The sequence below is a fragment of the Watersipora subatra genome, chromosome 5 (genome assembly GCF_963576615.1).
Source record: "Watersipora subatra chromosome 5, tzWatSuba1.1, whole genome shotgun sequence".
Classification (NCBI taxonomy): domain Eukaryota; kingdom Metazoa; phylum Bryozoa; class Gymnolaemata; order Cheilostomatida; family Watersiporidae; genus Watersipora; species Watersipora subatra.
In genome coordinates, this window is record NC_088712.1 from 53,653,462 (window position 1) to 53,666,456 (window position 12,995).

Sequence of the window (12,995 nt, forward strand, 5' to 3'; positions counted from 1 at the left end):
ATGAGTATCTTGGAGTGTCCATTTCAGTCCCCAAGCCATTAAGCAATTATCTAATTATTCTCCATTCTCATTGTTAGAGTGAAGGTTTATGTCTCATTTTACAATATTGTCATTTAGACCATCTGGGAGTAACTTTTCTTATAAGAACACCTATATTCATTCAAATCAGAAATCTTTGGGCTTTCTAATGGTATAAGTAGCAAAATTGTAGCTCAATTACTGAAGAATGTATAGAATGTCAAACTTGGTGAATATAAAAATTTGACAAAAACACAATGGTACATGATTTCAAAAACATTATTTTTATTATTATGACATGACTGAAAACATAACAGAGGATTGACGAAGTTGCAAAAATTAGGAAATGTTCGAGATTTTCACTTCCAATACTGAACTCTGGTATGGTACGCTTTCCAGCAGTCTGAACCGTGTTTGATGCACAAGTACACATTGCAGGTTTCACACCGAATTGAACTCTTGACTGATTTGTGTTGTAAGTCTTTGTAAACCTTCTCTGGATTTTGCTGCGATTCTATCAGGTACTTTTTCTGGCAGACTGCACAGCGGTGATCTTTTGACCCATTAGTAGGCCACTCGGGACAGTGTAGTTTGCTCATGTCTAGACGTATCTCCGGATTGTTGGGAGTGGCAGCTGGTGTGTTTGTCCTAGTTGACTGTCGAGAGAATGACTTTTCACCTATCCATGTCGTCAGTATCTGCAGGACAAAGTCTCTGAATTCCATCGGCTTTTCCTGGCCATGCTTATAGAGCACATAAGCGTTGTACAGGGACCAGTGAAAGCATTTGCGGTCGATTCGCGCGTACCACTTATATGACTTTCGAGAGCGATCGAGTCTTGCCATTTTATCATTGAGGTCCACACCACCCATCATCTGATTGTATACGATGACGGATGGTGTGGCCTTCACTGTCAGCTTCTCACCTTTCTTATTTCTACGGATTACAGTTGGTGGCTCAGACAGCTCAGCTCTGACATAGTTTGACAGGAAGTAGATCGGTTTCTTGTCATTCCAGCGGGTTGCTACAATTCCTGTTTTCGCACACTGGAGCCACTTAGAATCCCCTTGCTCCAACCTCCGAGCTTCCGCTTTGGTGGCTATTAGCTGTTTCGGGTACTCCTTTCGGTTGGTCATACATGTACCAGTACCAGACATCTGAAGCTCACGTAGCCAGTGGAGAAGATAAGGTGACGTGTAGTAGCGATCAGTAACTACATGGTAGCCTCGACCCCAGTAACTTTGAACTAGTTTCAGTACTACTGCGGCAGAGTTTTTCACTGTGGTCAAGTCCTCAAAGTCTCTGTCCTTCCCAGAATAGACATCTAGGTTTAGCGCATATCCGCTGGAAGCACAACACGCCATCCAGACTTTCACTCCCCATTTGATTGGCTTTGAGGAGTCGTAACATTTCCCACTCCAGCGACCCCGAAAAGGAATCATGCACTCGTCTACTGACAGATCCTGGGAGGGAGAGTACTCTGCTGTGAATCGCTCTTTCATGTGATTGATGAGGAACCTGATTTTGTAAAGTCTGTCGTATTTAGGATGGCTACGATCCTGAATTGACGTCTCTTCATTACAGTAATGCAGGTAACGTTTTATCTGGTCATACTGTCGTAATGACATGACAGTTGAAGTTTTAGGCATCTGGAGAAGCTCGTACTGCGGTCTCCAGATACTTCGCTGCCTATCCTTGCAGAACATTTCTATGAATGCTCGGAGCGCGTAGAACGCTTGGAGTTCGTCTGTCTCGAGTTTAGTCCACTTTCCATAACCGCTGTGGATGGTACTCTCGCTTATCTTTCGTCTGGCAGCATTCTCGTTCGTGAAATCACATACTGATTGTAAAAGTTTCTCATCGTAGAACAGCATGAAGAAATCAGCTGGCTTTGAATCAGCAGGCATTACTCTTGTTGGTCCATGTGGTGCAGCTGGGTCAAAGTTAGGGCTGCACATTACTTTCTCAGTAGGCTGCCAGTCGAACGTGGGTGTTGGGGTATTATCCAAGTCAGACAGGATGAATCCCAGATAACCTGGTGCTGCCAGATTTCCTGAACTACCGTCATCACCAGAGGCTCCAGTAGGAATGTTGGTAGCAGTACTAGTACTAGCAGCTCCAGTATCAGTTGTACTAGTAGGTCTACTAGTAGTAGCAGTACTAGTAGAATTTGAGTCCAGCTGATCAAAATCTGAATCCCAGTCGAAATCAGCACTTAATTGTGAGTCATCATCACCAGTATCAGCATCAAAAACAATGTCCCTTGTTCAAGGATGAGCTCCAGTAGCATTGTCCACAAAATCATCTGAATCATACTCAAAATCACTAGAAAAATCCATAAATAAGCCAGCACTTCAAAATGTTACAACTTTCAACAATCAAAAATGGCCGCGTAGTTGTGAGTTTCCTTCCGTATATTTTCATTGGCCTTTACTCAGAAAACTTTCATTGTAACATGGTTCAATATTAGCCAATAAGGGAAGCTTAGCATCTCTTCTTATTGGTTGGCTACTCTAAGACTTCATTTGGATTGGACAAAGGCTGAAATTAGTCTATGCCAAATAGAGTTACACTAAAGCCTCTACAGAGGCTAGGAGGACTGTGTGCAGACAACTCCAAGCCTCCACAGAGGCTTGTATGACTGAAATGGTTAAGAAGCACTTCTTATATGTGGTGCATGAGTCAGCATGACAGCCACGATAAGAGGCTGATGGACAAATGCTGCTGGAAAAGTGTTTATGGCTGCAACCACAACTCCTTATCCACACAGTAGACACATTGAGAGTTTGAAGTTGCCAAACAAAGTGGGTCTGTTAGAGATACACCTCTCAATCATTACGGTATACATGTACTAGTACCCTGGCGGTTCTGTGTGCTCTGAAAAGTCATCAGGTGTGCCATTGGGGCTCAGCGAATCCCTATCTGCACAATTATTCTGAAATAGTTGACGATGGTCAATTGCAGTTTTTAGAGTGCCAGTTTAGCATGCTGAAAGTTACGAGTTCAAATCCTGGATGATACAACCTTTTTTGCTAACCGCGATTTCAAACAGACGGATGGACACGCCTCTTATTGTAGTAAACAAGATTATAGTACAACTTAACTAATAAGAGTTTGCTATGAAAAGTTTATTTGATCTGACGACTGTTCCATCATAAAAGAGCTCGACTAAGGCTCTGTATTAAGATTTGTTGTTTAATCGGTATACCACACAATTGACTTTTAAATTTAGTATTTTTAAACGATTTGCGCTCTGTACTTGTTGTCTCCTCCTATTAAACGCTATTTCATTATGAAATTAGCAGTCATAGGAACGATTAATCAAAGCTGGGATATTGACCCGCATCAATGGACAAAAACTGAAACCATTGGTTGAATTATAAGTAAGATATTATTAGCGATATTTATAATCAGGCACGTATGTTGGAAAAGTAATTCACAATTTGATGTTACGTGGTCATGTCTGTCTTGCGCACAATGTTATTTGTCCTATATATTGGCCACAATGTTGCTTTAGGATCCGTGTAATCAGATTGCTTATGGAATGATACTTAGTGTTTTCAGTAGTGGAATCATCAGTGCTTGTAGTTGCATAGTACTTAGCGCTTTCAGTTGCATAATACTTAGTACTTTTGGTTGCATAATACTTAGTGCTTTCAGTTGCATAATCCTTTGTGCGTTCAGTTGCATAATACTTAGTGCTTTCAGTTGCATAATACTTAGTGCTTTCAGTTGCATAATCCTTTGTGCTTTCAGTTGTATAATCCTTAGTGCTTTCAGATGCAGAATCATTAGTGCTTTCAGTTACATAATCCTTAGTGCTTTCAGTTGCATAATCCTTAGTGCTTTCAGATGCATAATCCTTAGTGCTTTCAGTTGTATAATCCTTAGTGCTTTCAGATGCATAATCCTTAGTGCTTTCAGTTACATAATACTTAGTGCTTTCAATTACATAATCCTTAGTGCTTTCAGATGCATAATCCTTAGTGCTTTCAGTTGCATAATCCTTAGTGCTTTCAGTTACATAATCCTTAGTGCTTTCAGTTGCATAATCCTTGGTGCTTTCAGTTGCATCATCCTTGGTGCTTTCAGATGCATAATCTTTAGTGCTTTCAGATGCATTATACTTAGTGTTTTCAGTTACATAATTTTTAGTGCTTTCAGATGCATAATCCTTAGTGCTTTCAGTTACATAATCCTTAGTGCTTTCAGTTACATAATCCTTAGTGTTTTCAGATGCATAATCCTTAGTGCTTTCAGTTACATAATCCTTAGTGCTTTCAGTTGCATTATACTTAGTGATTTCAGTTACATAATCCTTAGTGCTTTAAGTTACATAGTACTTTTGATCTGTAGCCGTAATGATATCTACACAGTAAGTTGAATATGGTTTGTGTGCCACATTTGGTTTGTTATTTGTTATAAAAACAGGACAAGTGACCACTAGCCCGTAAAGCAAAACTATTGACACAGTTATCTATTTGGAGTTGATCTTTATCGTGATCGAAAATATTTAATGGATTTTATGCATCCTTACATTCTTTATTTGTGTCCTCTTTTTTGTTCTCACAAAATGCTGATCAATTGGATCTCCTTGACTTTTTAAATATGCCGACTTGTTAAACGGCTGTGTGCAACAGTCAATGAAGTCATATTGCTTATGAAGCAGCGCTGTCAGATCTACATGATCCATGTAGATCTTATTCTAGTCATATAGAACTAACTGTAATATGTAAATATGTCCCACTAACTAAAATACTTAATATCAAGAAGACAACCTCATGCCACACACAACATTTATTGATATTAGAAATTCTGCAAGCTACTATTAAATGCTGCATACATACATTTTCACAATCTTTCAAAATTTCATTTTCAAATTTTGTGTACGAAAAGAGTTTTTTGATAAATTGTACAAATTGATGAAAACTGTTTTGGATTTAGTGTTTAATGTTATGATTTTGTGTCAGATGTTTATTATTATTCTATTCCAGTGCGTTAAAACAACAATATAATACCATATGATGCCAGTTAAGGAGATATTTTGACATAATCTATGATTGATGTCTGGCGCAATGCGTTTGTACGCACTTTAAAGTAATGAATAAGAAATTAGGATAAACAATCTTTATCGAAGACTTGGATTGCTTGGAAATGACAATTTAACTGACAACATCCATAATACTATAGTTGACTTCAACATTCACTAACAACAGACACTGACAACCCTATTATTAGACCTTTTACATACACATTTTCTGAGTATAAATAAAATGTCTTATTAGTGCTATTCTACTGCATGAAATATGCCCCTTACAATTTATCTCAGTACACACAGAGTATAAAAATAGAAGCCATAGAGGTAATTCTTCCTGCACACTTATCAGCGAAGTTAAAACATCAATCACATGTCTCTATGTTTGTCAAAAATCTTCTAGACTATTATAATAATCTTATAATATAATGCTATAACAAATACTTCTCTTACTCTCATAAAGCCATGGTTGGAGGTTGGAAAAAGATTTGCTTGATACAGGATGCAAACCCAAACCTTCAGCATTTTGACAAGCAGGCTAACAACTGCGCCAATTCACCACTTTTCCTGGCATTTCAGATCAACAGTGCATTTTGACCTAGCAGGCCAGGATGATTATAACACCTGATGAGCTCTCACGGCACAGTGAAGTGTCAGGTTGCTTATTTTATACAACATAAGACAGGCGCTCATTTCTTCTAACAAAAGCTTCTTGAAAGTGTCAAATAGAATGGTGGGTAACACATACAGACGCTGAAATTGTACGAAATATGGTGAAATGAGTTTCTGATCTGGTAATAGTTATTAGCTATCACAGTTTTACATTTTATTAAACTTTTAGAACCATAGAATTTAACATTGTTAGATGAGACTGAAGTTGTCTTACCTTTGTCTTAGCGCAGCTGAAGGGTATTTGCAAACTGTTACATAATTTGTTGTCTGTTCATTGAACCCTGTCTACTAGCAATATTAATGTTGATTAGCAGCTGACTGATATTAATGTTGATTAGCAGTTGACACGTGATGCAGGTGACAGGCACTTGGCTGGCAAACGCATTGCTTGATATATGAAGTCCAGCCAATATCCAGTATATCTAGTCAAGTACTACAAGCCTAAAGGCATTGTTACCTAATATAGGGTACAACAGCATTTTGTTTATACCTGTAGCATAAACGCTGTCTTGAATGTGTTTAGCAACTGTTGATATTGTTTGTCAGCGACGGCACAAGATGCAAATACCAAGCTTGAATCCACTGTAATTTAGATATTTAGTATAGAAATTAGTATTCACTTGTCTTTGCTTGAAATTATCATCAGTTACAAGTGTTTGAATCGTATACATACAGTCAAACATGGATAACTCGCTCACGGATAGCTCGAACACATGGTTAACTCAAACGGTTTCTTTGGTCCGTTCCCACGTAATGATAAATTAGCTCGAACAGTTTTTTGCCCAATGGCTACCGAGACGGTTGTTATCGCTTTAGAAAATCACTTTATTATTCCAAGCCATAGAGGTAAACCTCAACATTTCGTAAATCATAGGCGTCGTTATTACCACCGTCGGCAAAATATTTTTGTCAACAACTTTTCTAAAGGTTTGGTGAATTTTGATTTTTACCAAACATCCGCTTAGCGATCGCCTTTCGGAAGCATGGAAAAGTGAGGTGACCTTTGCATAAACTTCAAGAAAAATCGGCAAAATTGATCTCGATTAAAACTCTCAAATGAAAAAGATGTCTTTTTTTCTGAGCATTTCAACAACGATCAAGTTTTGCCAATTTTAATCTAAAAAACGTCCTGGCAATAACATCACCTCAAACAACAAAACAATCTCAAGTGATAGAAAAATCTCCTATACTTTTTGATAAAAAAGTTTTAAACTTTACATTGGAAGCATTTAATTTGAAACAAGCCATTTATGCTTTTGATTTCTATTATAGTTTGTATATGTGCATGTATCTACTAATAAATAAATAAATACATGGACTTGTTACAGTGCTCTGATAACTTGAACGCTCTGATAACTTGAACGCTTTCGCTCGGTCCCGTGAAGTTCGAGTTATCCATGTTTGACTGTACTTGGTGGTTGCCTGATTTTCTTAGAGCCCAAAGGAGTGCTACCAAACAATGGCCTGCAAAATCAAAGATTAAAGGAGCACAGGCTTACCTGGCTAGCAGTCATGTATGCTGTTCATAATTACTAGTTGGTCGCCTGTACCAGCTCATGCGCTTGGAGTGCCTGAAGTAACTAGAATAGTGAATGAAGACCTAACTAAAAATATTTAGGGGTATGTAAAACAGGTGTGAAAATGTAATGCCGAAAATTCTGATTTTCGGCATTACATGCTCCATACCTGTTTGATCCATACCATTGCATGATCAATGATTTTTGTCTAAATTTATCAAGATGATCTCCTAACAAAATAGACAAGTTTCAGACGCACAGCCAAACGTAAAATGACATAAAACTACTCATAAAAACAAAAGCTAACCAAACTACCACTGCCATTGAAGCCAATAAAGAACTATTATTCTTAGACCCAAAAACAGCTTGGTTTGTGAGAATCTTTAAAAATTTAGACTACAATTTTAGGAATCATAATAATCTTGTGATGTTTATGAACAATCAAAAACTGCAGGTAACTTTGAGGAGAATAGAAGGCCCCAGCCTTTCCAAATGTGCTGACGCCAAAATCACAACTAAAATTTTAAAAATTCATAGATAATTTTTCGACTCATTGCGAGGTTGGCAGAAATTGCCGAACATATGGATTCAAAGAACGGTGTCACCTTTCCTTCTATGTTCACTAGCAACTCCTTGCATTTAACAATGAAATGGCTACATGGAAACCGGATGTCTGGCAATGGTGAATCTTGCTTCATTCGGAAGTCACCATTTGGGTCATCTACCATCACAAAATCCTACAAAACCCTCACCAGAGGCAAATTTGTGAGATTCTTCATTTGGTCTTAGTAGCAAGCTAAATTACCAATAAAATTTGAGATCAAAAGTAAACCGACTGACACATCCAGTTGTACAACTTGCTGTTAAAACTGAAATAAAAACATTTGTCTAGCTGTAAATTCACAAATGCATGTCTAGGAACAAGTTACAGAGCCTATTCAATGTTGGATTGGCAACCGATGGGCATAACTCTGTAGCAGCCCACCAAGCTGATTTAAATGCTTTTACTAGCCAGTAATGGTTAACTAGATTGTTAACCTTGACCTGTAACAATGTGATTGAGTCACATCGTTACAGGTCGCTAAAAGCATGAGCCCCTATGTAACTCATGTGGGGTTGATGGCCATCGCCAAACAATAACCCAGGTTCAAACGCAAATACACTACTAGTTTATCCTAAAGCAAACCCTCCTATAAACTCTAAAAGTTAGGCACAATATATTATGTCTAGTTCAAGCACTCACCAAATGCTGGTTTATCAAGAAGCAGTGACTTACTATTGCTGAGACAGCGATATGGTTAACTCTAGTTTACTGCTAACACGAACGTACTAAAACAGCTTCGCTAAAGGCATCATCGGTTATCATTTGGCGACTTTGAAACGAAGGTTTTAGAAGCACTACCGACATGATGCAATAGAACTATGAGACAAAAGAATCTGGAGTATAGTGGAGACAACTCCTAAGATACATGTGAGAACAAGGAGAAGATACCTGTTGTCAGCACCATTTATTGGACTCATAGTAAACATGTGTCTAAATATATAGTCAGAGATGCTAGTGTTAGCGAGAAACAACAAAAATAATGCCACATTTTTAATAACTATAATGACTTGTTATGTTTATAGAATGATCAGCTGACAGGCTGCAGGAATGGCCGACTAGGAGAGGGTTAACACGAGCAGTTGCCAGCTTCTTGTTTGTACGTCAATCATTAGTCTGTTTATCAGTATCCATTATGTCATCCGGTTGTCATGGAAATAAGTTAGCAGTCTATAAATAAAAGATTAAATACTCAACCTATCGTAAAATTATGTTACTTAACAACCACGTGGTGCGCCATGGGAGACATATAAACAGGTCATAAACCATTTGGGAATGTTTTGGGTTTTGTTTTCAGCACAGTTTTGTTTTCAGTTAATCAACACACAGAGATATCAGATATGTATGTACAAAGATCAAGATAAAAATAACTATGTGTACATTAGCATGGTGCAATCACTCATAAATAAGGCAGTTGGTGAGATTGTGCCTGCTACTAGTCAATCAAAGGTGTGACAGCATCAAATTACACGTAATTGCAAATAACTTTATTCTTATTAAACGTAATATAGTCAGGAATTCTATTGCAGGCTTGTGCAAAAACAGTGAGCAGGTCAAAGATCAACTCTGAGTCGTCCCCTTACAGTTATGTAGCTGGCTGACTATTCAACCAACTGAAAGATGTGCATTGTTTAGCTCCATAATATTCAATAATTAATAGTGATGCGATGACATTATTTAAGTAGGCTTGCAGCTTATTTTCTCCTCTTGCGGAGGCGTGTTTTAAGTGAGCAAAGAATGAAACAGTTTGACAACATTTGAAACGGTTTATTACAACAGAAAAGTCACTACAGAGTCACAAAGGCTTGGTTACAGTCTGATGTTTCACACTAGCAGAGACTTCAATGTGTTTAGGACACGCTGCCGGTTGCATTAGCCTTAGATTTCACAACTTAGCATATGTCTGGAGTGTTTTTGGTCACTTCTAATGTGCTAATTCTGTTAGACATATTCTTGTATTTTAGAAAGGTATCACAAATGATAAGCCGGTAGCTCAATACTGAAGCAAAATAAAAAATTGTTGGACGTCAGCGTGGAATCTTTGTGATCAATATACAGCCAACACAGGTGTTACCAAAAATAGTAAGTGTGTGCTTGAGTATAAAGGAACAAACATCACACACTGGACCAGCCTGCGTAACCAGTCAAGTGTAGGCACGATGGCTGAGCCTACAAAATGGCCTTGCGCAATCAGAAAGAGCAATAAAAACCAAATTGAAGAAAACCAAAAGAGCAAAAAAGAAAGGTTGTTTGTGAAAGTTGGACTGACTAACTTGGCTTACCATAAGTTGATGATACAACTATAACTATTTCGAAGGATTGGAGTCCGTCTTGTTCGACTCCTTTTGGTTTTCAGAGTTATTTTGAAGTTTGGTCACTACTTTCCTCGTATGGCCTAAAATATTTTACAAATTACATTTCATAACTGTGAGTTCCATATATGTTTTCAACTATTCGAGATTAAAAATACATAAGATAAAGTGTTAGCAGCCTTAAACATTCAGGTTAGTAGGAAAGCGACACTGGTCAAGAAACTAGATGACTAGTATCACATCTAGTAACCTATCTTTCAATAAGGTTTCATCTTATTGAAAGTTAAAGGATGAAACCTTTCATCCTTTGACTTTCAATAGGATAAAACTTTTCATCTATGACTTTCAATAGGATGAAAGGCGATTGACAACTCAAAGCTGCTAAAAATAATCGAAGTATACTGGCTAAGTATATATGGAAAGATTGTAAACACTTCCTGTAGCTTTTAAAAACACTATTTTCTGCAGCCTTTTAGAGTTACTTATCTCGATACTTGATAAAACATCCAATACCAAAGAAGTGCATGCATGTACTTCCAATCATGCGAGTGCTGGGAATATAAACACATGTTGTTTATTAAACTCCATCAATATTCAGCCCTCATGTCAACTTCAATCAACTTCAATCAACTTCAGATTATATCTCACCCAATTAGCTTGATCAGCAAACCATGGTGCAATGTCCATGTTTTATTGAACTCTATACAAATTATATGGCTGTCGCTCCTCTGCTACAGTTGTCATGTTGATATCGAGTAAACATTCATTTTCCAAAAAATAAAGTATACTTATATTGCTCAGACCGTCACATAGTTCACAGCAAGGCTTTTAATACTTCATGAAAATTGAAATATGGAAAAAGTTCATAACACAGGTTGACAAATAATTGCATCTGTTTTTGAAGAATGTAAGCAAATCCATATAATGATATACATGTATCTAAATTGAACAGCATCCATAACTAGGTTATTGCTTATTAAAAGTGCCTGAAATTCTGTTGACCAAAGTTTATGAACAAATTTCTGCTATATAGATAATCATGATGATACTTTAAACTGGAGTTAATTAAACAACTAGGTTTATAAAGTTCGATAAAATAGCTCAATATTGCCTTCTGTAAAAGCACATAACAGCTAATATTTAGAAGATTTTCAAATAAGATGATAACTCTTAAAAAATAGGTCACGCTACAAAATATCTAGTAATACATCTTAGAAATGGTGATAAATAAAGCAAGCAAACTAAAAATGCACACTGCAAACTATTTTAGGCTGCAGGTTTATGTCACAGAACGACCTTATTTATCCAATAAACCTGCAGCAAGATATAGAACTGTGTTGCTGAAACTCTTACGCTGATCTACCAACCAAACTGCTAGGAGATGAACCTTTTCAGTTTTTCATGATGGAATAAGATATCGTCTATGACTCCTGACTGTTGCAAGACGTCAGCAAATATGACCTGTTTATTAAAATCATTTTGATTTGCACATGCAAGGCATTCTAACTGTTTTAATACGCTTTTTTCGTACTCGTGACTGTTTTTACGAGGAGCTGGGAAATATTTGTGCATGGCAATATCATAATAGACTAAGCCATAGACGGAGCAATCTGAAACACACATTAACCACAATTTTCAAGTTTGCACACAACACGCAGTAATTAACAAAAACAATAGAACAAGAAAGAAAAACGTGAATATTTCAAGTAAACGCATGTGATGTAGGTATAGCTTCCTATTCGCAACTATTATATTGGCCTACCTCCTACATCATGCTGATTGGTGTGCTGTTCGGCTTCTTTTTTGCTTCTTTGCTTTCCGCTATGACCAGAATGCATTTGTTTCTGAGTCTCGCTATCATAATTGTAATGCTCGTATTGGTCTTCGTCCGCCATAATTTCTAGATTTTTATTTCTAACAACAATGGAAACCTTGGGCTGGTCGGATGTGCAAATGTGGCATCGCGTTGTTCAAAACAATATTTTGATTGGACCAACTACGTTATCTTGTATTCTAATTGGATGGTTTATATACACGTTTGGATAACATTCAAAATGAAAATGCAATGACTCGTTGATCAGCATTTCTAATGCTGACTCCATTATAAATGCAATTACGAGATCCAACCGTGGAAAGATTTCACCAAGACACGTAATAAGTACTGTATTACTTACTGCGCTTATTACGGACATATGTACATGTACTAGCAAATTAGCAATGGCTCAAGAATGGTTTTACTCGAAGTTAAATTTTGGAAAGATAACTCCAAATTCAAATCATATTTGTATTGTAAAAACTGGATTTGCTCGAAGTGCATATAATGATACACACGTCGACGTATTAATATTTCAATATGGAAGGGTTTGGTGAATAAAAGGAGGTAGAGAATAAACGATGTAGTTTCAAAGACTTTTGGCAGTGCTAATCAGCAGCTCTGGTACTCCAGGTTCAAACTGTGAGATGCATGTAGTGGCAGCTTGAGTTAGGACAAACTGGACTGGAACGCCGCATCACTCAAAACACCAATTGCAAGTTTGCCGGTGTAAAAATCACAAGAGTGACCTCGTAAAGATCTGCTTTACATCTCAATCATGAAGCTTTGAGTGTTAGATCTTAATCAATAACACAGTTAGATGGTTAACTCAAACTGAAATCACTGCCTGGCCTAGGTGCATAAAATAGTAATAAAAAAGTATGCAAACTATGTACATATGTTTGAAGTTCAAACAACAGACAACAATACAGCATAATACATTGCGAAATCTGCTTTAATAAGTGTCAATATCTTGTCATGTGCAGGAATTCGTGTACATAGAGAGATAACTATAAAATCTCTGCAC

The 12,995-nt window shown here is 37.2% G+C and overlaps 1 protein-coding gene and 1 long non-coding RNA gene across 2 annotated transcripts; both read right to left on the reverse strand.

The window, feature by feature from the left end:
• Positions 1 to 377: 377 nt before the first annotated feature.
• Positions 378 to 4,711, reverse strand: LOC137397468 (piggyBac transposable element-derived protein 4-like). Its single transcript, XM_068083757.1, has 3 exons — positions 4,556 to 4,711; positions 2,877 to 2,953; positions 378 to 2,280 (listed from the first exon to the last, which is right to left on the reverse strand). The coding sequence occupies exons 1-3, from the start codon at positions 4,709 to 4,711 to the stop codon at positions 378 to 380; spliced, it is 2,136 nt and encodes a 711-aa protein (XP_067939858.1).
• A 4,020-nt stretch (positions 4,712 to 8,731) lies between these two features.
• Positions 8,732 to 12,121, reverse strand: LOC137396570 (uncharacterized). The gene is made up of 3 exons (XR_010978577.1): positions 11,918 to 12,121; positions 10,126 to 10,238; positions 8,732 to 9,013 (listed from the first exon to the last, which is right to left on the reverse strand). It is a non-coding gene; the product is annotated as an uncharacterized lncRNA (long non-coding RNA).
• Positions 12,122 to 12,995: the final 874 nt, after the last annotated feature.

What these genes read in the sequence shown, in the direction of transcription:
- LOC137397468 (XM_068083757.1), bottom strand. Translation starts at nt 4,711, where the DNA reads ATGGATCATGTAGATCTGACAGCGCTGCTTCATAAGCAATATGACTTC. An exon ending in AGAGGACACAAATAAAGAAT is followed by an intron (nt 2,954 to 4,555) that starts GTAAGGATGCAT and finishes CAACTATTTCAG; the next exon opens with AATAATTGTGCAGATAGGGA. An exon ending in GAGCACACAGAACCGCCAGG is followed by an intron (nt 2,281 to 2,876) that starts GTACTAGTACAT and finishes TCCTTGAACAAG; the next exon opens with GGACATTGTTTTTGATGCTG.